The 27,715-nt window shown below is 37.3% G+C and overlaps 1 protein-coding gene across 6 annotated transcripts in view; it reads right to left on the bottom strand.

The window, feature by feature from the left end:
* PIAS2 (protein inhibitor of activated STAT 2) overlaps positions 1–27,715 on the bottom strand; it is a 130,482-nt gene that overhangs the window by 74,957 nt on the left and 27,810 nt on the right. For all 6 annotated transcript variants that reach the window (XM_055324436.1, XM_055324431.1, XM_055324434.1 and 3 more), the window contains 4 exons: positions 26,649–27,123; positions 14,048–14,132; positions 6,589–6,639; positions 6,363–6,453 (listed from right to left, as the gene is read on the bottom strand). In XM_055324436.1, coding sequence (XP_055180411.1) covers positions 6,363–6,453; positions 6,589–6,639; positions 14,048–14,132; positions 26,649–27,123 — 702 coding nt within the window. The remainder of the gene's footprint in view (positions 1–6,362; positions 6,454–6,588; positions 6,640–14,047; positions 14,133–26,648; positions 27,124–27,715) is intronic.

The raw sequence follows: 27,715 nt of genomic DNA, 5'->3' as shown, positions 1-27,715 counted from the left end.
CCACATGGATGGAGCTAGGGAGCATAATGCTAAGTGAAGTGAGTCAAGAAAAAGATACCATCTGAGTTCACTCATATGTGGAATTTAAGAAACAAACCAAATAAAGGGGGGAAAAAAAGAGACAAACCAAGAAATAGACTCTTAACTACAAAAAATAAACTGATGCTCACCAGAGAGGAGGGAGGGAAGGGAGTAGAGGGTGGATGAAATAGGTTATGGAAATTAAAGAGTATGCCTTCTCATGATGAGCACTGAGCAATGTACAGAACTGTTGAATCACTATTTTGTACACCTGAAACCAATGTAGCACTGTATTTAATAATACTGGAATTAAAAAATAATAATAATACTGGAATTATAATTTAAACACTTAAAATTTTTCAAAAATAATTAAATAAAATATATTTATTAAAGTTTATAGGGGAAAAAATAAATTAATTTCAAAGGAATTACTAAAGTTTTATGAATGAAAAACAATGCTCTCCACTGCCTTCTCTCCAAGTAGAAAAGAAATTGTCATTTTTAAAATCAGATCGTGTTAACAAAGAATAATCAATATTTCAACTGGCAGGGATACCTAGGTGGCTCAGTGGTTGAGCAGCTGCCTTGGCTTAGGTCGTGACCCCAGGGTCCTGGGATCAACTCCCACACTGGGGTCCCCAGAGGGAGCCTGCTTCTCCCTCTGCCTCTCTGTGACGCTCATGAATAAATAAAATCTTTAAAAATAAAATTTTTTTTAAAAATTTCAACTGGCATTAAATTAGCTCGATGGCTATAATACTGGTTATGCTTTATTCTACTTTTTCTAATCATAGAGCATTTGTTTTAAACAAGTGTATTCATTTGATTCACGTTACATCCAATTCTCAATTGCCAGAAGACAATTTGTAATTGTCTCAGTTTGTAATTTTCAAAACTAAAAATATAGTTTTTAGAAAATTTGTAATTTTCAAAACTAAAAATATACTTTTTAGAAAATTAAAATTTCTTAGCTATGAAAACATCTATGTATTGAAAAGCAGATATCATATTTCACTGAATCTAAAATGCCAGTGACATAATTTAACTGTGTCCCACTAAGTAGGAAAAAACACTCAGTTAATGATACAACCTAGCGTATCACTACTTGGAGCATAGCAAGGAAATATAGGCAAAATGAACTGGCTAATAGATTCTTTTCAAATATATAGAAGAATCTTCTGAATCACTTTTTACTACTCAGTTATCAATGTATATGTTTCATAGTATCTTCCTATATGCCACTAAGATTTCTGGAGATACCAGTATTTCTTAAAACTATATTCTACTACTCTACTAATAGCTCTCAAATCTCCTTGCAGGTCACTGATACCCTTAAATTAACTGTCTGTGTTACTGCTGCTACAGTCTGGATCTTATGAGAATGTACCAATCAAAGCTTTTCAGACAACCACCAGGATTTGTGAACCCTCCTTAAAATGTTCTTAAATCATTTGTTGGTTTAAAAAAAAAAAAAAAGGAGCACAGCTAACACGTCATGCCGCAGGAATAACATCAAGGCTGCAAAAGTATAGGCAATGACAATACATTACAGCTGCTAGCTACCTGGTCATCAGCAACTGTAAAATAGCTCTGGATTCCAGTGATAGTAAAAACATGCACGTTAGAAACAATGAAATACAGTATGGTGGTATGACACGACAAAGCTAAGGAACATGTTCTATCACAACTAGGGAACATCCTTCACTGCCTTGTAGGAGGTACACAACCTTACAAAATTAACTGGAATTCTTATAAAATTGCTTAGTATCCAGTCTATATTCAAATTTCCCCACTGTTGTCTCAAACGTCTTTATAGAAAGTTTTCAAACATATAAAAAAAAAAGTATAATGAACTCCCATATACTCATCATCCAATTCACTATATATTTGCTCATTAAGAGTCTTTACCTATTTGACCTCACTCCCAACCCCGATTATTTTAAAGTAAATTGAAGACATATCACATATCCCTATATAGCCTGGTACACAAGATGTCCTTTTACAGCCTGATTCAGAATCCAAACTAGAGCCTCACACTGTGCTTTAGCTGTCTCTGAAGTCTCCTTCGTTCTATAGTAAGAATAATTTTTATTGTCCCTCTCCCTTGCTTCTTCCTTTCCAATGTCATTTTTCATTGAATTTTGACCCAAAGAATGACCTTACTTTTTGGATGAGGCAGACTGCTTCTTCATGGTAAAAAGCTCTGCTGCTCTATCTCCTGTAGATGTTTTAACCTGGTAACTAGTTGCACAGGCTTGATTTGATTCAGATTTGAATCTTCAGTCACAAAACTTCATAGAGAATGTTATGTACTTCCCACATCATGAGGCACGTAATGAGTTTACCCCAATTACATTGATGTCAAGACTGATGAGGAATTCAGCTATGTCAGCCTGACCCCTCCACAGTAACAATCCCCATCAAGCTTTGACCTAATGGTTTTAGCATCCATTGATGGTTACTTAGATCAAATATAATTATGGATTTGAAAAGAGTGGTTTTCAAATCCATTATTCCTTTTGGTTACGTTAAAATGTTTCCACAAAAAAACTTGATGGTGTCAACAGTTGACCCCATCCTGAAATCAATGATTCTCTATCTTTATCAATTTTAGAATACTGAATTGATGCAACATCCAACGGTTTACTTCAGCATGATTACAAACTTGATCATATATTTGATGGTTTTGAGTCCACTGGAGTATTATTTTTTAGATGTCAACATTACCCCCATCTTAAGCAAAACCAATCTCATTAAATTGGGGGGCAGAGGGTTAAGTTTATTTTTTTTTTTAAGATTTTATTTATTTATTCATGAGAGACAGAGAGAGAGAGAGGCAGAGACACAGGCAGAGGGAGAAGTAGGCTCCATGCAGGGAGCCTGACGTGGGACTCGATCCCAGGTCTCCAGGATCAGGCCATGAGATGAAGGCGGCGCTAAACCACTGAGCCACCCGGGCTGCCCAAGTTTAAAAGAAAATGTTGACTTTACCTCAGTCCAGATTTACTGTGAGGCAGACCATGTGCATGACTACTACATACAGGAAAAAAATATGTATCAGGAAAAAGAAAACCATGAACACAGAAATAGAATTTATTAGGATAAGAGGGCTAACACCAAGATGATTTCTGACTGCACCAAGAGGAAATATTTGATTTTTGCCATCGGAACTGAAGCACACATCCTCTCCATTCTACAAAATCTTTCCAAGTAATACTCCCCACTGTCAACCCCTTCTACGACAACCCCAAACCTTCCAGCTCCAGAGATTTATAAAAGTTTCTCAAAATCTGAAAAGAAAATAATTCAGCTGCTCAAAATCATTCTAAGCAAAGAGGGTCTTTTATTCTCTCCCCATCCTACCTTCAAACCACAAAATTTTCTCACCTTGCTATCAGTTTGTACACTGGCAACCTTGGGAGTCAAAGACGGGCAAGGGGAGGGAATATTCTCAAAGACCATTTTACTTGTGTCTGTTCATATGTTGCACATGTCATTCTGCAAGTCCTGCTATGAACTGCTTACTGCTATCCTTGTATTAAGATTTATCTAGAAAATCGATGCATCAAGGCATCTTCTAAAACTCCTCTTGACATGGGTAAAACAGCACAGGAAACTATTTTCACTATTTGACCCTTAAGAATCCTGGGACACATTGCTAATTATCAACGTAATGCCATTTCCCATTCAGCTTTCTCTTTGCACATGCAGTATTATAGTGCCATAATGACTGGATACTGCAGTAATGTCTACATAGAGGTGCTCATTCCAGGACACAAATTCAAATATACTCACGGTTCTCATGGGAAATTCCATGAGCTTATTCCTCTAGGATTTGCCACGTAATAAACTAAGATCATGGGCAAGGAACACCAACATATCAAACTTCTCTGTGACCTGTCAACTGAAACAAAGTCCCTGAGGATCTCCATGGTGGTAAAGAGCTAAAAATATTAACTTCTACAAGGTCACTGGAGTTTCCTCTTCTGAGGCTGCAGTATACTCATGATTTTCATAAACCTGCTTTATGCTAGTAAAGGCTCTATACTTCATTATCCCAATCAATAGCAATTGTGGACCAAGAGATGGTTTAAGGAGTTTTCTATCAGTTGCATATAAATTTATTTCCGTTATTCAACAGAGATAGTCACAGGGCCAAAAAGCCTTTTTGGGAAAGGTTGGCAGCATTTATTTGATCTCTGGAATGGCCCTACCGGGTCAGGAAAGCTCCCGATCCCCAAGCCCCCACTGCTTTCTGTTTCTGAAAACTGTCTTTGCCTTTGTCCTAAGGCTCCATTTCTTTACCTCCTTTTCAAGAGCCCCTGGTTCCAGAGGAGGGTGCCAGAATCATCACACAGTAACTGATAAGTTCACAAACAGCCTAATACAAGTACTGAAGGGTCAGTTAGTCTTTGGGAAAGAAATCAGCAGTGACTGAATAACAATGTACCAGAGAAAGTACTCAACTGCCTAATTTCTTCCCTCTCAAAAAGAGTGAAGGAGTGACAAATTCAGAGCTATCAACAGTTTCACAGTGGTGCTGTAGATCTCATGAAGATACCATCCCAAAATAAAATACTGCTCCCTTTGGAGCATTCTGTGGAACTTGTGTGTATACACACCTGTAACCACCATATTTTCCATAGCAATGCCAGAGTTTAAGTAGAACCTCACACATTGCAGATAGCCTCCATCACTGGCACAGTCACGATACTAGACAGGTCTTCAAGGTAGGTCTAGATACCAAAAAGATCTACACGGTTAGATCTTTCTTTAAGGGTGATGAGAGAGTTAAACAGCAACAAAAGTCAAGGTCAAACAAATTTTAACATATCTCAAGGAAAACTGGGTATGAACAGCCATGCAAAGTGTGCACAGAGGCATTTCACAATCTGATTTTTCCAGGATTCCTTTGTCACACATGTGGCCACCCATTGTATCCCTCAGTTCCAAGTAAAACTGCTTCTTCCCTTGGTTCAGATCTTTGTATAATCCATCCAGATAAGAGGCAGCTCCTAAGAATCTATTGTTGCTCATTGCCAGAAATCTGAGAAGCAAAATGTCCCACCTGGGTTTTGAACATGCACTGGGCCATGTAAGCAATCCTCCTGACCACATCTACTCAGCCTCTGCAATTTCCCCATTCATCCCCAAAGGACTACCTCAAATGATTTCAGCTCCACAGACCTCATTCAAACAGAGTCAGGCAGCAACAGTGCAGTGTTACTCAAGCTCTTTAAAATTCATAAAATAGGTACTTCTTAGGTCTCTAAATCCACAGGCTATGAAGAGACAAATGGGACTCCTGATAATCACATCAGATCTTTGACATAAGGGTTGGCTTTGGCCACAGGTCGTCTTCACTTTGGGAGGCTCAATGACAATCATCTAGCTCTGGTAGAGCCCAGAGATCCGGACCATGCTGTCCAGCCCACTCAGCTATTCCTCAGTATTGCTTGTATACTTATTCCAGAGCCACGGCTTATGCTCAGCAGGCTGCTAAGCAGCTCTCCCACTTCCTTCTCTGTAGTGTCTGACATGAAATGGCAATTAGCATCCTGGTGGAATCACTGTTCTCATGGGATGTCCTCGGTTGAATACACCTCCACTTTGTAGGGCTTGACATAGAGGCCATACTCTCCTACTTTTCTGATTATGGCTTTGCTGGCCTTCTACATAGCTGCAGTAATTTACTGACTTATTCCAAGCCTCAGTGGAGACAGATATACAATCCAGTTTAACAATTAAGTGTTATTTTAAGATGTGACTAACAGGATTTGAGGATTCCAGAATTATCTACCAAGCCAGAAACAGGCTATATACCATTGTGTGCATGTGCCTGTATGTGTGTATCACAAGTGCTGAAGCCCATATATTGTTTCACTGCTTAAACAACAGGTTGTCAATCAAATACCATTGCATTCATACCTCAGGTATGCACACCAAGGTCCAAGCTTGGAATCCTTGATCTCCATGTCCAGTTGCTCTCAGCAGCCTCTGCCTTTTACCATCTCATTCATGGAGAAGGCCCAGCTAATTCAGACAACTATCACGACATGCTGTTCTATATATGCAACACAAGCTCTCTTATTATGCCATCTGATATGATCCTAAGAGTCCTTCACAGCATCCCTGCTTCCTGGCACAAGAAGTTCCAGGCTCACCTTTTCCATATCCCCCAGACCTGGAATCAGCCATTTCTCATTAATCCCTCTAATAGAAAATAGTATTTAACCTGGATAGTTAAGAGTGCTCTTGGTATTGAGTTGTCACTGTTTCTTCACCTTGTGAATATTGAGACTACATTTATATGTGAGCCTGGTAAATAAAATGCAACTTACAGGCAAAGGAAACAGCTTCCCGTTTACTTTTATACACAGACTATTGGGATAGTTGTCTTCTTGAGGGCAACTTGTTTCTGCCAGGCAAAGTCTGCATTAAAGAAAAAAAGAAAAAAAAAACAAGAAATTATTCTTAAAGAGTATACCCAAGCATGTTTACAGATTCCAAGTTCAGTAATTTATGCACATAAGCAAGTATAAAATTAACAGAAAATTTCAAACTCACCTCAACTGAACCTGGACTGTATAATCTCTCCTACCACCTGGCAAAAAATCCCTGTTGGAAAGAGAAAGAAACTGGGTTGAGAAGACACAATGAGAATTCATAGGAACATTTTCACCAGAAAAAAATGTTAATATTTTTATTCTTATTCCTTAAGATGAACACTCCCAACAGCATAAGCCTTAATCAAAAGGCTACAGTGATGCTAACCCTCATTTATGTAACAGTCACATCTTTAAAGCAATTTTAAGGTATTTTCAATTCACAGGAACTTTTGTGATACAGTATTTATTTCAACAGGCAACAGATTTAATATGAAAAGAAGCACTCTCAGTTCTAAAAGTTTAATAAATTAATCTGATTGCTCATAATGGTTAACATTGGCTGAGCATTCTAATCATGTGATTTTTTAAAAAAAAATATAACGACCCATTCACTACATTGTCTGTTGGTCTGGAATACAGTCTGAGCATTAGTTTTTACAACAGGTGATTATAACATGGTACCAAAATGAAGAACAAGTGCCTAGAGTCTCAGCATCTCTGTACCATGGGAACTTTATAATTAAGTATCCAATTAAGGACACAGAACCTCTTAGAATTTCTACGTGAGAACCTAAAAGAGTCCCATATATTTTTGGCATTGAACCTTGCAAAGTCTTGCCAGTCCAAATGGAGTCCACAGTGAAGCAGCATTGTGATTGCTTGGGAGCCTGTCAGAAATGCAGAATCTCAGGCCCCACTGCAGACCTACAGAACTAGAATCTGAACTTTAACAAGCTCCGCAAGTGACATGAATGCATGCTGTAGTGTAGAAGTATTGTCCTTAGCCATTATCATTAATCTTTGACTGTCAACGAGAAGAGTACTAGAAATCAGTCCTTTCTTGAGAGTACCTTTAGTGCTCATTTTGCTCTCAAAGGGCCAGTCTTCTGTTTCATCATGTTCACTGGAAGGCAGTAAAGCCCAAGAGTGACTCGCTTGAGTTCTACAGTCCCAAACTGCAGAACCTGGGGCAAATCATTTAACCTGTTTGGAAAATTACTGCACCTACCTCATGGAGTTGTCACAATGATTAAATGTGTTAACAATACATGTATGCCTGGACATATAAAGTGTTCAACAAGTGTGAACGGCCAGCTGCTATTATTATTAACTCTGCTATCACTTTCCTTTGCCAGTAGCATCTGTCCTTCTCAAATGTCTATTCAAAACATCCCTGTACCCTAAACAACAATGACCTCTTGTGAGCAACCCATATTCCACTCATGTAAAGCAAGAACATTTCACAGTCTGGGTGCTAGCTCGGACAATCAAGACACAACATTTGCTCTCAAAGGTCTCATCCTAGTAGGCAACAGATATATACAACTAAAATAATATGTGGCAAATGTGATAACGTATTACAAAAAATAGGTGCTACAGAAAAAAACAGAAGTTTAACTTTGTCTTAAAAGTTCAAGGCAATTATCACAGTCTAATCAAACTAGAAAAAAAGGTTTGTACAACAGTGGTTCTGCATATTTCTAATTAGACACACTACCATCATTAACAGTGGCTTCACCACTGTTATGTTAGTCATTCTCAGCAAAAGGAAAGGGTGAAGATCAACCAGCGATACCTAACAAAATCTTGTTAGACTGGGAAACATAAAAAAACAGAAATGGCAAGAGACATAACTAGAAAGCTAGATGGAAAAACGATATAGGGTTTTAAACAGCTTGCCTAAGGATTTAACTTCATTCCAGTAAGGGAAACTAACATAAACTGGGAAATGCAATGTGCTGTACAACTTCACATGAGGAGTAATGAGTAAGCATCTTCTGACATTTCATTTCTGCCAGTCACTGTTCTAGGAACTTCACATGTTGATCTCATTCATCAGATATAAAACAGGCATTTACTATATGTCAGGTACTGTGACAGGCTTCAAGAATATAAAAAGAAAAAAAATTAAAAAAAGAAAAAAGAATATAAAAAGAGGGATCCCTGGGTGGCGCAGTGGTTTGGCGCCTGCCTTTGGCCCAGGGCGCGATCCTGGAGACCCGGGATCGAATCCCACATCGGGCTCCCGGTGCATGGAGCCTGCTTCTTTCTCTGCCTATGTCTCTGCCTCTGCCTCTCTCTCTCTCTCTCTCATAAATTAATTAATTAATTTATTTAAAAAATATATATAAAAAGATGTTGTCATCATCAAGTTTGTAAATTCAAGCAATCAAATAAATGCAATGAACCTTTAATAGAAAATAAATACACAGTACAGTGAAACAAACTGTCTGTTTGGGGAAATCCAGAAAGGCATCATAGAAGAGCTAAGACTCAAACTGGCCCTAAAATATACCTCAGGTTTGCCAAGCAGAATACAAAAAAAGAAGATATGCATAAAGACAGAGCAGTCAGAGAATAAGCTGCTGGGAAAGAGGAGAGTGAGTGACAGGACATGCAATGAGACAGAAGATGAACAGAACAAGATGTTGAAGAGAATTGCCAGGCAATGGAGTGTGGACTTCACGAGCTATCATTCCAGGGTTTTAAGCACAAGAGAGAAGACATTGAATGGGCTTTAGAAAGATCACACGGTCAGCCATGAGAGTTAAGGAGCCCACTAAAATTGTATGGGCAGAAATTGGGGCTTGAAGCCTACTTAAATGTAAACATCACAGAGTGATATTTAAGCATAAAAAATGGACAAGACTCCATGACTGACTAGATACAGAAGGCAGGATAAGGAAGGGGAGCATCTAGGGTGTGAGGGCTCAGGTTTTGGAATGGGACAAATGCTACTCACCAAGGTCAGAGGCAAAGCAAGTTATAGCATTCAGTCCCCCAGTCACTGAGTGAAGTGGTGATTACTTTTCCTATGTTACACTGGGTAAATAAGATTCAATGGGTTTTAGTACCTTACCTGGGGGGCATACAGGAAGGCTTAAGTGGCTGAGCCAGAATACACAATCCAGTTGATATTACTCCAAAGATTATGCTAGCTCCCTCAAGGGTAGAGTTGCATCAAGTTTTAAATCGTCAGAGACATAAGAGAAGGATCAGTGGAGTGCAGCAAACTGACAGGACATGGTGACTGAAATGTGGGGTAGTACAAAGGAGGCTTTGGGCACATCTCATGCCATTAATGAAATAGTGGGAGGAAATATACCAAGTACAAATCTTGAAGCCAGTTTATTTTTTCAACTTTGCACTCCTGGTGCCTGGAACATTGTCCATAATAGGTAATAAATATATGCTGTGAGACTAAATGAATAAATGAAAGAACAAAAGAGAAACAAGCAAGTTTGGGAGGAACGCAAGTTCAATTCTAGATGTGCTGTGTCTAAGGTACCTGTGGGTCACTGAAGTAGGGACAGTGAGTATGGACTCCAGAGCAAAGCGGACATTTTGCAGCCACAAACATAAAAATAACAAAGCACATTTATGGATACTACCACAGAGTAGTGAGAAGAGAATCACAGATTGATTCCTGGGCACGTCTAAGAGAAGTCAGTGTGAGATGCTGAAACAGCATGATTAGAGAGGTAGTGGTAGCAAATGGAAGGGAAGTGCTAAAACCAAAAAGAGAACTGAACTCACTGATCAATCTTTACAAGACGCAATATTAAGAGAACAAAACAACCCAAACCTGAATGTATTCAAGCCTCACTGAGAGGGTACTATCACTGCAGGCAGGGGGAGAAGCTAGATGCACAGCAGTGGTTCTCAGATTTGTTAAACACTGGAAACAGTGGGGAGTTTAAAAACTGTTTGGGTTCCATCCTCAGAGATTCTAATTGAATTAGTATGAATGAAACATGGTATTCAGAGTTCTAAAAGCTCCTCCCGTGATTTCAATATACAGCAGAGTGTGAGCACCACAAGCACAGAAGTTAAACACCACCACAAAATTTATGTATGGATCCCAATCCAGAATGTGTAAGATGCTACAGAGTCAATGAACCACTTTTTTTCAAAGAGCTGGTAAAAAATATAATATGAGAGGAAACCAGAGCTCCTTGGAGAAGAGAACAATTCCAGAACTGGGGCAGAGAAATTACAGAATGAACCTAGAGCATGCTGTGGTGACAAAACAAAAAGTACAGCAGTTCTCAGGAAAGAGATGGAGACATACCAAAGGGCACAGGAGCCAACCTGAAAGAACAGCCAAGGGACAGAGGCAGACCAGTTTGAACAACATTATCAGAAGACAGAATTATAATCCAGAGTACTCAAGAGCCTACACAGATAAAAGTAAATGACTGAATAAATAAATGGGGGAGAGGGGACACCTCTTCCTTATCAAAGAATAACTAATATGAAAAAGAATAAGAACAACAGAAAATCACACCATTGGAACACAAGAGTGTTTTTTTTTTTTTAAGATTTTATTTATTTATTTATTAGAGACACAGAGAGAGAAGCAGAGACACAGGAAGAGGGAGAAGCAGGCTCCATGCAGGGAGCCCAACGCGGGACTCGATCTTGGGTCTCCAGGATCACACCCTGGGCCGAAGGCGGCGCTAAACCCCTGAACCACCGGGGCTGCCCCTTTTTTTTTTTAAGATTTTATTTTATTAGAGAGACAGAGAGAGAAAGAGAAAGAGAGGCAGAGACACAGGCAGAGGGAGAAGCTCACAAGAGTGTTTATGACAAAACTGCTGAAGGGGAAAGATCCATCAGTGAATGCTGAATCAGTGTGCAAAAATCCGAAGAGAAATAGACTAGGTTGTGTGCCTTGTCTCAAAATATCTCCCCCAAGATATTTATTACTAAGGAAAGAAAAAATAGTAACTTTATATAAAGTGTCAAAATCTAGTAGAGAGTACCTTACCCCAGTGATCAAGGTTAAGGATGCCAAAAATAAGATGTATCAATATTATGCAGCTAAACATGATACACTAACAAGGGCATATAACTTGAGGTATTCTTGCTAAAAAGGCATAATCTCAAGACATGATATCAGACAAACCCAAATTGAAAAATATTCCACAAAATATCTGGCCAGGACTCTTCAAAAGTAAGAAAGTTAATGCAAGACAAGGAAAACTAAGAAACTGTCACAGACTGAAAGAGACTAAAATGGCAATAACAATTAAAGATAATCTGGGATCTTGGTTTGGATCTAGGAATAGAGATTCACTAGAAAAAAAAAACTGGTGAAATCTGAAAAGTCTATAGTTTAGTTAACAGTATTACACCAAGGTTAATTTCTTGGTTTTGATAATTGCACTATGATTATGCAAGATGTTAAGAGAAGCTGGGTAAAGAGTATGTCTATTTTCATAACTTTTCTATAAATCTATAATTATTTCAAAGTAAAGTACTTTAAAAACCATGGGAGATAAAGACATCAAAAGTAATTACATGGGTCATGTTTAAATACTGAAACAATAAGAAAACTTGAATATGGGCTAGTCACTGTTTTATATTAAGGAATTATTATTTGTACTTAATGAACAGTAAAGGTTGATCCCAAGCAAAGGACTATCACTGAGTAACAAACAAAACTTAGTATTAATGATAGGTTTTGGATATAAAATAACATTAATAATATAAAATTTTTTTCAATTTATTCTATTTATTTGTCGGCTGGTTGGTTGATTGCTATCTCCAAGATTTAAAGTACTTCCAAATTTACAAAAACTCACTGCAATGTCTTGCACCCAGTGAAAATCAAGTTACATTCATTTCATTTCTTTGATAACTTTCACCTCTAAATTTTGTTTTCTGTAACTATTATTGTGCTATTGGATCTTTTTTGAGACTAATTCTTGTACTGTCTTTTGTAAATTTTAGTTTTCAACACTTTTCCCCTGCCTGTGGAAGAGGCAGTCTATCTATGCAATTCTCTGTGAGGGCTCAAACTTCACAGGGTCAGAACATACAATCATGTTGGGATACTGACAACAGAACTCTCTCCCTCTATATATTAGTAAGGGTGATATGATTAATGAAAGAATCTAAAACACTGTCCCAGACTCTTCCACATAAAGAGAGCATCTTCAAGATGTCAGTGTGCTTAAGCGACATGAGGCCGGTAAGTTTGGATTCACATCTTCAGAGACTTGACCAGGCACATGAAGATATTAAAGACCAAAAAGTCCAACCTTTTTTTTTTTTAAGATTTTATTTATTTATTCATGAGAGACACAGAGAAAGGGAGAGGCAGAGATACAGGCAGAGGGAGGCTCCATGCAAGGAACCCGATGTGGGACTCAATCCCAGGAATCTGGGATCAGGCTTTGAGCCAAAGGCAGACGCTCAACCGCTGAACCACCCAGGCATCCTAAAAATCCAATCTTAAAAAACCTATGTAGTTGTGTTGAATACAGAATTTCCAAAACTCAACTACAGAATTCTTATTTTTGTAAATTATTAACATTTCAGAGTACACGAGCATTAAATGAACAGCCAAAAAGGAGGCAAAAGACTTCTAATTTGCTCAATTCTTTTAACTCCATAATCCCAGGAAAATCATTTAACCTCCTACTCTGTTTTCTTATAGTAAATCTTTAAGAATGCAATTTTAAAGAGTCACATAAATAATACATTATTAACACCAAAGAGGACTATATTTTTAATTGGAAAAGTAAACACTACATATTTCCTTTTCTTTCCTTTTACATCTCCATTCATTTGCTCTTTAAAAATGTGTCTGTTTTAAGTTTCTCTAGTTTTTCTGAATGGCAAAGTTAAGAGTACTTTTCATAATTGTTTTCAGATTTCTACTAATTTTACGGTCCAGATGACCACAAAGCTCAGAACAGTGTAGTTTATTAATTCTTCTGGGATAAGAACACGATATCTATCTTAACTCTTAAAGTGCCTCAGTTTGGATGACAACATTTTGAGATATCTTACCTTTAGGCTGCTATCACAAATTCTTTTTTATGCTGCTATATTTGAAATAAAATCTTCCTTAAAAAAGTTATTACCAGAAAGTAATTCAAAAAATAAGCTGGAGTTTTAGTTAAAGGTTAAAACAGTTTTCTAATACAGAGTATTTATTATTTTAGTCAGCATATACTTTGCTTGCTTAAGAAACAATACTCCAACTCTCATGGACTGAATTGTTTCCCCAAAAATCAGGTTGAAGACCTGACCCCCCCCCCCCCATATGACCATATGTGAAGATGGGAACTTAAAGCGGTAATTACAGCTGAATAACGTTATAAGGTTAGGGCCCTAATCTAATAGAAAAGGCGTCCTCATAAGAGGAAAAGACACCAGGAACGCAAAAGCACACAGAAGAAAGGTCACGTGATGCAAGAAGGCAGCCTCTACAACCCAAGGAGAGAGCCCTCAGAAGAAACCAAATCTGTCGACACCTTAATCTTGGACTTCAATCCTCCCCAATTTTGAGAAAATAAATGTCTGTTGTTTAAGCCATCCAGTCTGTTGTGCTTGTAATGGCAGCCCTAGCACACTAATAATACATCAACATTCATGAAGAAATATATTCCAAACATTCCTCTTACCTGGATATGCATATCTCTCTAACTTGCTGAGGTGTCAGAGCAAAAATAAAAAACTTCTCTTGAAATCGTTGAATACTGCTTTGAACTGGGGAGGGAAAAAAAAGATAACATTCCAATATCCAAAATATACAAATCCAAGGATGTAACCATGTGCAGTAACAATGCATTTCTGATCAAGAGTCTGCCAAATTCTGAAATTTGGTTAAAATACTCCAAAATAAAGAAGTAGTAAACTGCAGTCATCTTGGAGTCATGAAAGTCACTTTAAAACAAGCTCAATTTTAAGCATTCAGTCTTTATTCTAACTAATTATAACACAGTCAAAATATAACATAACTCCTCAAAATGACATTTCATCCTTGACTATAGCATTATCAAATGAAAGCTTGGGGGAAGTCAAAAACTGCCTCCAGAGCTCTACACCAGACTCAGGTGATCTTTCATTTATTTCTTTGTGTTTTGTTTTCAACCCTTTATATTCAGTTACACAGAACATTCATATAAAATAAAGTTTTCAACTTAAAATTTTTAAGTTGAAAACCTAAAAATCAGAATTACTTTTATACAGATTATCTAGTTAAAAAATTACCTAATGAAGTCATCCTTAACCATGTTATTAAAAACTGAAATCTACTTCACAAAGAACTTTTTAGCAGATTCATCCTGATGTATTATTCATTGTTCTAGTGTTCATTATAAAAAATAATGCAAATAAAGCAAAAGCTAGCATAGAGACCTTCTACTTCCTAACAAGTACTGCCAACAACTCACAAGGCAAAATGGCTCTTGCGTGTGTTATTGGCCAGTTTTCCTGATACATAAATAAACAAGATGCCAGTTAAATATCCAATCTCAGAGGACTTCCATCCACAAGTCACACCAAAATAAGAAAAATATTAAGTACCTGGGTAAAACATTTTAAGAATAGTTTATTATAGCAATTATGTGCCTAGAAATCATGTCATAAAATGGCTCATATTTTCCTAGAACATTTAAAAAAAGGAGAGGAGGGAGAGGGATGCTGTTTATGATGAAGGCCTAAAAATAAAACAAATGCTAAGTCACAAACCTAAGTATGGAGCAAAAAACACAAACACACAGCTATAGTAGTAAGTCTCTCCATTTCCTCAATCCTTTTCACTCTTCAACTCTCTCATGTGGATTTCATTTCCCACTCTCCCCCCAAAGTTAAGGCCATTTCCCTCTCTATCCACAGTTAAGGTCACCAATTACCTCTTTTTTTTTTAATTTTTATTTATTTATGATAGTCACACACACACACACGCACAGAGAGAGAGAGAGAGAGAGAGAGAGAGAGGGGCAGAGACACAGGCAGAGGGAGAAGCAGGCTCCACGCAGGGAGCCCAACGTGGGATTCGATCCCAGGTCTCCAGGATCGCGCCCTGGGCCAAAGGCAGTCGCTAAACCGCCGCGCCACCCAGGGATCCCACCAATTACCTCTTAAGTGTCAAATTCAATACGCTTTGAGATTAGAGGTGCACATATTGTATTTTCAATCAGAGTTAATGGTATAAGCACCAGTTCCTTCAGCCAGAAACCTCAAAAGGTCTAACATAGGTATAAATGGAGTTCCAGAAGAAGAGAAAAAGGCATTAAAAAAAAAAAGTTTCAGAAATAATGAAAGAATACTGATTAACTGATTGGCAGGGGCAGAGAGAGGAGGACCTTTACAGGTCAAAACTCAAGCAAAGTAAATACAAAGAAAGCTACCTAGTCACATCAAAATCAAACTACTAAAAATCAATAATGACTATAAAATCTTGAGAGCAGTCAGGGGAAAAGAACATTACATACAAGCGAAAAACATTACATACAAGGGAAAAACAATATGAATAAAGGCAATGTAAGCCAGAAGTCTTTAAAGTGGTGAAAGGAAAAAACTGTCCCTGGAAAACTCAATACCCCTCAAAAACAGAGTTAAATGATGACTTTTAGATAAACAAAAGCCAACAGAATTTGTTGAAAGCAAATAAGTAATAGAAAAGGAAATTGTCAGGATAAAAAGAAATGATACCAAATTCAAAACCCAATTTTCAAGAATAAAAACTACTGCTAACAATAAAGTGGTAAAGGTAAAAGAACGTTGGTTTTTCTTATGATTTCTCTAAAAAGACAACTGTTGAAAGCAAAAGTAATGGCACTGAAAGGCAGGGTTTTTAAGATAGGCAGAAGGAAAGATACAATAGCAAAAAGGATAGATAAATGAAACTATCTGACCAAGAGCTGTGATTCTGGCTTCATTCTGATAAACTTGATTAACACAGATCTAGATGGATCAACTCCTTGTGCACCAAAAATGCCAGGTATCTACAACTACAGCTTTGGTCAGTTCACCCAGTATAAATGCCAGTATCTGAGGCCCGGCCTGGGTAACTGGAGTCAACCTACCCAGGAAGTACCCACATGCCATGAAACTTACACTGAAACTGGAAGGCTTCCATAGTCAGCATATGCCAACATTTATGTACAATTTACAGAACTTGCAGCTTAATGTTAGCAGTTTAGATCTTAGCACATTTTTGCAGAGGTTTTTATTTTGACATACTTTTAGACTTATTATCTATTTGATGGTAAATTTTCTGTCCAAGCATAATACCAAATAACTACCCTGTTTCTATGAAGAAAAAAAAAAAAGGATGTTTCATCACTATACACCATAACTGAATTCCAGGAACTTACAGCAAGAAAAAAATTGTGCCGATGCTAAAAAAACCCAATTTGTATTAACACTGACCATTTTTATGAGACAATTTTATGACAGAACAGCAGCCAAAAGTACACTAAACTTGCCATAAGGTAAATCTATTAGCAAGACTGTCCTTTATATACAGATGAGGAGAAAGAATGGCAGGATATAAAGCAGAAAAATGCAGGTTTTGCCATGCATTTTCTGACCATCAGTGTAACTTGGGATCAAAAAACCAATTTTAGGGATCCCTGGGTGGCGCAGCGGTTTGGCGCCTGCCTTTGGCCCAGGGCGCGATCCTGGAGACCCGGGATCGAATCCCACATCGGGCTCCCAGTGCATGGAGCCTGCTTCTCCCTCTGCCTATGTCTCTGCCTCTCTCTCTCTCTCTCTCTCTCTCTGTGACTATCATAAAATAAAAATAAAAAATAAAAGAAAACCAATTTTACACAGACCACATGAACACTTTCATGTTAATCATAGCAAATGAAAAAGGAAAAAGACCATGACTCAGGGACATGAATCCGATACTTCACTCAAACTCTTTCCTTTTTTAACAATCCTCCATAAGGTAGATTCTATTTTTCAAAGACAGCTACAACAATATCATCCCATCACACCCTTCTTATAACCCTCCAATGAAGCGGTGGGGTCTCTATCATTCTCCCTTTGAACTTGAATGGCCCCTTGTGACTGCTTTAATTGATGGTAAAGTGATGGCATTCCACACACACACACTACACACACACACACACACTCTTGAGACCCAGCCCAAACTAGACCAGAGGAAAAAGCTTTATTTATGTAGGTATTCTAGTCAAAAACCAAGCTGAGTCCAAACCAACAGGGAGCACAGATATTACATATGAGTGAAGATGCCTTTAAGTGATCCGAGCATCTAGCTATCAAGTCACCCCTCAGTCCCTAAGTCTTCTCAGCTAAAACCCCAGACATCTTGGGCTGGAGACAAGCTAGCCACATACTGTCCTTCCAATTCTTAACAGGGAAAATCCATGAACATAATAAGATGGTTGTTTTACACCACTGTACTTTGGAATGGTATATTATACAGCAATAATAAGTAAAACATTGCCACAATTTCATGATGTATTAATTTTTTTTTTTTTTTTTTACAGATTAACTTATTTATCCATGACAGGCAGACACAGAGAGAGACAGAGACATAGGCAGAGGGAGAAGCAAGCTCCTCGCAGAAGCCCAATGCGGGACTCCATCCCGGATCCCAGGATCACACTGTGAGCCCAAGGCAGATGCTCAACCACTGAGCCACCCAGGTTTCCGAGCATTAATCTTATAAACTCCAAGTTCTATCATTACATAGATATCAGTAGGCTTGATGAGGCTTGATGATATGACATAATGACTACTCTAGGTTTCTGGATATTGGTTCTTTCTACCTTTTTAAGCATAAGTAAATCAGAATAATCCTGTATCCTCATTTTAGGCCTATTGGTTATTATCCAAGTGATTTAGGAAATTCACATAATATCTCAAAGACCTTCTTTACTCCTTGATTAAAATGGAAATTTAAAAAAAAAGGCGCATTAGTAAAATGTTAAGATTGTATTTATTTGAGAGAGAGAACACGAGCAATGAGAGGAGGGAAAGAACACACAGACTCTGCACTGAGGATGAAGCCCAATGCGGGGCTCCATCTCAGGACTCTGAGATCATAACCTGAGCCAAAATCAGGAGTCAGATGCTTAACTGACCCAGCCACCCAAGCACCCTTCATCTGCCTTTAAGAGGCTGTTTTGTAGGGATCATGACCACAGGGTCATGAGATCAAGTCCTGCATCAGGCTCTGTGCTGAGTCTGCTTAAGATTCTCTCTCAGGGTGCCTGGGTGGCTCAGTTAAGTGTCTTTCCTTCAGTTCAGGTCAAGATCCCAGAGTCCTGGGATCAAGCCTCAAGTCAGGCTCCCAGAGTCTGCCCTTCCCTCTCTCCCTGCCCCTCCCTCCCTGCTCTCTCAAATAAATAAAATCTTTTAAAAAAAATTCCTCCCCTCCCAAGCTCACAAAAAAAAAAAAATTTTTTTAATTTGAAAATAGGGGCACCTGGGTGACTCAGTGGTTGAGCATCTGCCTTTAGCTCAGGTCGTGATCCTGGGGTCCTGGGAACAAGTCCCACATCGGGCTCCCCAGAGCAGGCCTGCTTCTCCCTCTACCTATGTCTCTGCCTCTCTGTGTCTCTCGTGAATAAATAAAATATTTTTTAAAAATTAAAAACAAAGGCTGTTTCATGGATCAAATGCAAGAACATATTTGAAAGCATCCTGAAAACAATGCGGCACTATATATATATGTGATGTATTTTCAGTTCCAGAGGTCCCAATCAAAAGTATCTGCTTTTAAAGAGAGCAAAATTTCAAGAAAAAGAAATACAGTCCAACAGATGCATTTTGGCAACTATTCAATAATGGCTTTTTCTTGGTAAGATATAGTCAAGTAGAAAATATTTTAACATGCCTAAAAATATGAACTATTGTTAATAAAATAAAAAATTTCTCAAGCTCCCCCATTGCAGAAAGTTATATGGACATCTTTTGATAAGCTAGTTTATATTTGGTCAAGAATGCTTCCTAGCAATGAGTACCTAGGTTAGCAGGGGCTTATAAAATGGCCCACTCAGGGAAGAAATAAACCAAGATGTTTTACAGCTTTTGTGGAATATCATGGCTCAGTCTAGCTAATCTATAAAATAAATATATTTTGATACTTTATATCATAAAGTAACAATGAATAAATCAGTTTATTATACTGCACCATCCAAGATCTCTATCCTGATCTATCTACTGCCCTATCACCCATCAATTAACTGTTTCATCACTGCCAATCAATGAATACTCTTAGTTTATTCCTTTTCCTATAGTATCTCTGCATCAAAAGTTAAGAGGGGGAGCAACCCTCAAAAATAAATAAAACTACAGAAAAAAAATAACAAAGTCATACAATTATAAAAGAAGTGAATATAAAAATTCTGTTCTATATTCACAAATTAGCTCATTTTTGGTAACTCATTTCTTAACACACTGGGACTAACAGGCACACAGAATGCTTTCAATAAAACTTAAGTGATTCTACATTCCAATATTCAATTGTTTACAAATAGTTATCATTGAACATTGCTTTTTGTGAACACTTTTTAAATGATTATCCCCCTATATACACAAACTTTTCTAATTTAATGAAATTCAACCAGAAACCTGAGCCATTTGAAAGAATTTTATCTAGATAGAAATCATCACTGGGACGCCTGGGTGGCTCAGTGGTTGAGGGTCTGACTTTGGCTCAGGACATGATCCCGGAGTCCTTCTCCCTCTGCCTGTGTCTCTGCCTCTCTGTGTCTTTCATGAATAAACAAAATCTTTAAAAAAAGAAGAAAAAAAAAAGAAAGAAATCATCACTACATTAATAATCATCAGTGATCAGTGGTGTTTAATACAAAAAGACTTTTTTCCCTATACAACAGCTATAAAGATCATGTGGGAAGAGTAGAGGTTTCATGCTTCTTATAAGAACAACGACTTTAATTCAGGATTTTGAAACAGAATAATTGTCAATTTTCCATTTACTAGAAATCATTTCCTTTACCCCATCCTCTTCTTCATCCTCTATATCCAATTAGTCATTAAGTCCTGCTTTCTAAAAATTTCTTATCAGCTGCTTCGTATCCCTTTTCACTACCACCATCCTACTCAAACCTATTATGGTTCATACAAAACAGCAACGTTGCATCTCTGCCAGCCTCCCAACAGAACATAAGTGCACAGCTGGACACCCTCAGTGTCTTTGTCATCACCCTTCTGCTCAAAAATGCTCAGCAGCGTCCTATTTCAGAATAAACCCAGTCTAAGCTCCCTTATGTATAATCATTTCCATAACAATGGCCTCACCTCTTCCCTAGCAAACCTACATTTCCAGTGTCTTCCCTAGTCTTATGCTCTATTCAAAACAGTTTCCTAAGTCTCACAACTATGCCACTTTCACTTCTACTCTCATGACTACTCATAGTTCTCCCCTTTCTTCTCCTATAAATGCCATCAATTTAAAGTAGACAAATACATACTCCAAAGCTCCTTCATGTCTCACTCCTACTCCATGAGGTCCCATCCCTTAGGCTGATACAGTATTTGAGTTTCAGACACAATTTATAGTTCTTCATCACACAGGCATATACCTCATTGCTACTTGGCTCTCATGTTAGCAGTACTTCCCCAACTAGATAACAAACTTCTTAATGGCCATCTTATACTGCTGACTTCTCTGTAATTAGACTACATGGCCATATTCAAATTATATCATTATATACTCATTAACTGGGTTAATAAAAATGATGCAGATAGTGCCTGATTTTATCCAAATTCCTTAGAAGTGAGATTCTATTTTAATGGCTTTCCATTAATGTGAATGAACATCACTTTAAACCTGTTTAACTGTACCCAAAAGCTTAATGAATATTTCCTAATATTCAGGAATTTAAGAATATGAAAAGATTTTGATCCTCATTAATTTTTCACCTTTTAAAGATTAAAATACCAATAATAAAAAGACCAATACTGATGAGGGTGTAGAGAAAACAGTACATTCTTACACTGCTGCATTATAAATGGGCACAAGGCATCTGAAGCAACTGCTGAAACAAGAGCAGAGTATCAAAATATCAAGCACTCAAACTCTTTGACCCAATAACTTCACAGAGGCATTACACTTCATAAATATGCACCCAAGTATTCAGAAGCATATATGCAAAAATGTTAACAGCAGCAATGTTTGAAAAACTGCAAGAATAGTGACTGACAATGCTAGATACTAAAATACTTTCACATAAATAAAAAACTAAAAATATCCATCAATAGAATAGCGGTTAAGTTATGGTCTATCTACCAGGTAACAGATCTGTTGTAACCCACAAATCTACAATTTATTTCCAATGAACACTTAAGAAAGAGAATCATGAGGCAAAACTCTTAAGAGGTGCTATTGGCAGAGGATACTAGAAGAGTGTCCTCTCTCATTAGAAATGTGGCACAGTGGCTCTGCAGTTGGAAAAAGTTATCTTAATGAACAAGATGAGAAAGAAGATGACATAACATATGCAGAAAAAGAGTTTATTATTGACACAACTCTAGGTGGATAATAAATGACATTAAAAGGGACTCCCCCCCACTCCAAAAAGGGGGGACTTTCCCCTTCTGTTATATTTCTAGGATGTTTGAATTTTCAATTACTAGCATAAATTACTTTTGTAATCTGAAAAGTACAATGAAGAAATTTTAAGGAATTAAAGGCTCAAAATACATTGAAGGTATTTCACAAAATACCAACAGCTAGATATATCAACATACAATGCTTATAAAACAGAGTGAACAAAATGAGCTAGTCACAGAAGTATATATATATATATGTGTGTAAACATACATATATATACACACACACACACAATCACATAAATTTCAAAAGCCAAGTTAGTTAAACATTACCTTTTTAAAAACTATGTATGGTAAAACAAGTAAAGGAGAGGAACATAAATTCAGAATAGTTATTTAATTCAGAAAAAGCAAAGAGATGGCTTGAAGACACTGGCAATGTTAATACTCCTTTTTAAAAAATTAGCTGGGGGCAGGGAGGGGACCTGGGTGGCTCAGCTGATTAAGCGTCCAACTCTTAATCTCAGCTGAGGTATCAATCTCATGGTCCTGAGTTCAAGCCCTACACTATCTCCACACTGGACATGGAGCCTACTTAAAAAACAAACAAACAAAAAGAAGACAAAAAACAAAACTAGGTAGTGGTTTCACAAGTGTTCATTTCATTGATGTTCTTTATACCTTAATGTTTTATATATATTCTTTTGTGCAAACTGAATATAGACAAATTTCTTAAACAGAAAATTCCCAAAGGATTTCATCCTCAAAAATTATCTTAAAAAAAAGAAAAAGGCAACTGAAAAAAAGAGAAAAATACAGCCTGTGAAAGCAAGTCAGAATAATTTAAGGTAAGAGAACAGATTTTTGTTAGTTTTTGGATTATGAGGTTATCCATTTGTTACAGGAAAATCTTAGCTACAAAGAACCTCACTTTTTTTTTTAAGATTTTATTTATTTATTCATGAGAGACAGAGAGAGAGAGAGGCAGAGACACAGGCAGAGGGAGAAGCAGGCTCCATGCAGGGAGCCCGATGTTGGACTCAATCCCAGGACTCCAGGATCACGCCCTGGGCTAAAGGTGGCGCTAAACCGCTGAGCCACTCAGGGATCCCAGAGAACCTCATTTACTATTGTATACATTCATGTTTTTTAGATACCACAGTTTGCCATTTTAAATGCTAAAATATTTTTATTTTAACCATTCTGAATAGAAATAATTCCAAACTACAAAACTATACAACATATCTCCCTAAATAGAATATATACATCATAGTTGTTTGGGGGGGAGGTTTCTTTCTTTTTTTTTTTTTAGCTTCACTACATGTGCTACTACTAGCAGGTTACTGGTTTCAACATCCCAAGAGGTTTGGGAATAACATTTTTTTACCTCTTGTGTCGATTTTTTCTACCATGGCTCTTCTAAGCCTCTCTCGTATTGTCAGTTAATTCCTACTTAACAATATGTTGATGGCTTAAAAATCATCTAATCCACTGTATATAAAAAATACACAGACTGACATGCAGAGGTCAAGAATATATGCTTTGAAATACGGATTTGATACCTCTTTTGACTCCTGAGGATTTTTCCTTCTCAATTCCCAAATGTAAACAAGTTTCTCTTATAGCAGGTTTCCAAACAAATGGACTTCCCCAGAATTTGTTTTTATATTTTCAATATCATAAAACCAAACTAATAAAAACTAAGGAAACTTCTGGATGTCATTACATTGCCTTAGACCCTGTGACACTGAAATTTTCAATTTAAGGTCATTACTGGAAATGATTAAAATTTTTCCACTTTCATTTGGAAGACTATATGCTGATGTGGTTTTCTAACTTTCTCCCTCCAAGTATAAAGGAACATTTCTTAGATTACGTCTTTATCACTCTGGCATAACAAGATTACATACATTGAGAAAACTATATTCTTTTTCTCCTTAGGGAAAGCAAGACAGGGAAATGTTTATTGTTTTAAAACAAGAATCAGGGATCCCTGGGTGGCGCAGCGATTTGGCGCCTGCCTTTGGCCCAGGGCACGATCCTGGGGACCCAGGATCGAATCCCACGTCGGGCTCCCAGTGCATGGAGCATGCTTCTCCCTCTGCCTGTGTCTCTGCCTCTCTCTCTCTCTCTCTCTCTGTGTGACTATCATAAATAAATTAATTAATTAAAAAAAATAAAAAAATAAAAAAATAAAACAAGACTCAGTTTATAAATTCATAAAAACAAAGATAGGCAGGACTCTTAAAAAACATATGAATAGATAACTTTTACCTTGAGCTAATATTTCATAAGCCCTGAGGTTATATGTTCTCTCTTACATTCTAATTTAAACTGTGACCCAAAAAATAAATAAATAAATAAATAAATAAATAAATAAACAAACAAACAAACTGTGACCAAAAGGCAGGTTTTTCTTAGCTACTCGTTAACACAAAGTACCTCGGGCATTATTTTATCTAAGCAAAATGAGATAGGAAATTTATTTTATATTTATTTTAATAAACATTATTTTAATAAACTTTTTATTTTAATAATATTTATTTTAATAAACTTATAAAAAGCCTACTACTACTGTTCTTTAACCTTATGGAGGTTAATGAAAGAGAAACTCTATGAAAAATACAGAAAAGCAAGAGAACTCCAGTTTCTATTTTTGAACAAAGCAGGGAAATAAGGGAAGAAAATCACTAAAGCCTCTCAAGAGTTCATCCCTTGATGTACCACTGATGGTAATGAGTAGAGAAGACACATAGCTGCATCTTCTTTCCAGGCATGCAACCCTGTCTCTTCAATCCCTTCCACTGTTAACTACAATCCTACAGGCCCTCTTACCTTCTCAATCCTCACCTTAAACATACTCCTGAACAGTCCCATGAGGCAGGGTCACCAAAGCATATTACCAGTCTGAATCTTTCTCAAAATACACACAAAAAAATAAATTTGCAATAACTGCTGAGAAAGAAACATGGGAATGAGCCATGATATGGTCCACTGATACATATGAAAAACCATGATAAAAGGAAAAATTAAAAAAAAAATATGGAACCATTTTAACCAGATAAATGAACCTGTTAAAAAAAAAAGTTAAAGATGGGGGTGCCTGGGTGGCTCGGTCAGTTAAGCGTCTGGCTTCAGCTGATCCTGGGGTCCTGGGATGGAGCCCCGTGTTGGGGGGGGTGGTCTCTGCTCAGCAGGGAGCCTGCTTTTCTCTCCCTTTGTCCCTCTCCACCCCATGCTTGTGCTCTTTCTTTCATGCTCTGCCTCAAATGAATGAATAAAATCTTTAAAACAAAAAGTTAAAGATCACAGTAAAAGCATAAAGGAAAGGCAACTGGGTAATAAACATTTAAAATAGTTGTTCCTGTTAATTTTAAAATAAAAAATCTAAACAAGATACAAGCTTTCACCTGTCAAAACCACCAAGATTTGTTTCTAGTAACACTGAATAAAGACAGAAGAGGGATCCCTGGGTGGCTCAGCGGTTTGGCACCTGCCTTCGGCCCAAGGCGTGATCCTGAAGTCCTGAGATTGAGTCCCACATCAGGCTCCCTGCACAGGGCCAGCTTCTCCCCGTCTGCCTGTGTCTCTGCCTCTCTCTGTCTCTCATGAATAAATAAAATCTTTAAAAAAAAGCGGGGGGGTGGGGCAGGAAGAAAGGCAATGAGAGATATTCTCTCACTTTGTGTAATGTAAACTGGTTCGCTCTTCTGCAAACTAATTTAGCCAACATCTTTTCAAGAGGCTAAAATTAAAATGTTCGTATTCTTTGATGCAATAATTCTACTCATAGGGCTTTTCAGAAATAATAAAACGTGAACACAGAATCTTTATTTCATAACGAATGTAATTAAGAAATAAAATGCATTACTCTACTTGCCTGGCTAAGTATTGCCAGATATAAACATTTAAAGGGAGGAGAAAGGGGCTGGGAGAAGCATTAGCCACCTTGGTCTGCCACCAAACAGACCATACTGACTCCATTAACCACTGTAACCCTCGAAATTTCCTTCTGGCTCAACCAAGATACACAGCAGCATAATCCTATACAAATGGAAAAAAGCACATCGATGTTTTTAAGCGAGTTCTCATATGACTCGAAATAAAAAGGGTTTTTCCAGGATGAGGGGGAAAAAATCTCCCAAATTAACTATGAAATACTATTTCCCAAACAATTTATTTCACTGAAAAATCCAAATACCTCTGTAATGATTTCATTAGGCAGTAAGAAATTATACCATTATAACAAAGAAGGCCACTGATGTAGGTAAAAAATTGTTAAAGTCCCAATTTTTAGTAGTGATAAAATTTATTAAATTTTCTGAGCAGCTGATGGATATTAAAAAAGCTAAACATGTGTGTCAAACTCAGTTTAGAAAAAAAGTATAAAAGATTTCTTAGGAAAGCAGTTTAAACATTGTTAAACAGAAACCAAATCTCTGTAAAAATATCAAAACACAAATTATAGACAGCAAGCAATATTTGTACCTGTTCCTACATACACACAGAATTAATTTGAGTTCTAAGCTGCAAGAATGCTAGTATGATGAATTAACAGTTCTATACTAGATTTCTGTCACAGTTGCCAGTATTTTTTATCTGGCATTGATTTGGCATTAATGTCTCAATTTTATAGTATTAAAAGCAAATCATTAATCACTAGTTGAAGGCCTCTTGCTTTAATTATTCTCTCGTCTGAAAGGAACTGATTTCTCTGACACTTACCTAAACTCGTGGGCTTGATGAGAACATCAAGGACATCATAAAAGGGCAAGTTTTTTAACTGCACGTCAGGATGGACAGGAGGAATTGGGGGAGACGGCTGCTGCATCTCAAACGTGGGCTTAGTGTCTTGAAGCAGCACAGAACCAACAGGAGAGGATGGTGAGTGAGGCGTAACTGAGGTGGAAGGCAGCGTGTGGATTCCAGCCACAGCCAAGTCAGGTTCTACAGGTGATGAGCTACCATCCAAATTGAAAACTGAAGATTTGATTGTGGATAAATCAGAAAGTCCTTCAAGAGTCCGTGGGTATCGGCGTCTGTACAATTCTCGGATTTTAATCTGAACCGCAGGGCTGCAGCCACTCTTCAATAAATGCAACGCCCTCATCAGGAGGTCATGTTTGCGTCCACTTTTATTCCGTCCAGCAAAGCCTAGTAACACTTGTAGTTCAGAAACCCTAAAGCTAGAAACCATATTCTAAAAGGAAAGGGAAAAGAAGGACATAAGTCAAGAGTCACCCTCAAGCACATAAAAACCCCCATCTAAAATACAGGGTAAAATCTGAATTTACCAGCATTTTATCATGTGGTATACGCTAGTACCCAACATTATCACATACCATTTAGAATCGATCCTATTTAGAGCCACTGCCCGCCCAAGTTACATTCAAGTCATGGTGTTAATTAGGGTTTGCTGCATTCTTAATTTTGATAATCAGTTTCTATTTCCACTTATGTGATTATGCTCAAGTATAAACCCGTATTTGCTTTATGACTATGAAATTCATAACCACTGAATATTTCCTTTTCAAAATTAAGTCCTATCAATACAAAATGTAATGTTACAGCACTGTTATATATTAACCAAACAAAAAATCAGATTTTTGCAAAACTATATGCATAACTTCTGATGGTAAGTAGTAAATCTACAAAATCAAGACAAAACTGTGATCCAAAATCCCATGGTTTTTCACTTAATAATTTCAAAATTAAGGAACAAACAACATAAGAAAAATAAGTTATTTTTAAATATTAAAGCTAAAAACCACATACATCTTATTGAGCATAGT

Source organism: Nyctereutes procyonoides, unplaced genomic scaffold (assembly GCF_905146905.1).
Source record: "Nyctereutes procyonoides isolate TBG_1078 unplaced genomic scaffold, NYPRO_anot_genome, whole genome shotgun sequence".
NCBI lineage: Eukaryota > Metazoa > Chordata > Mammalia > Carnivora > Canidae > Nyctereutes > Nyctereutes procyonoides.
This window is presented reverse-complemented; position numbering and strand designations above follow the sequence as displayed.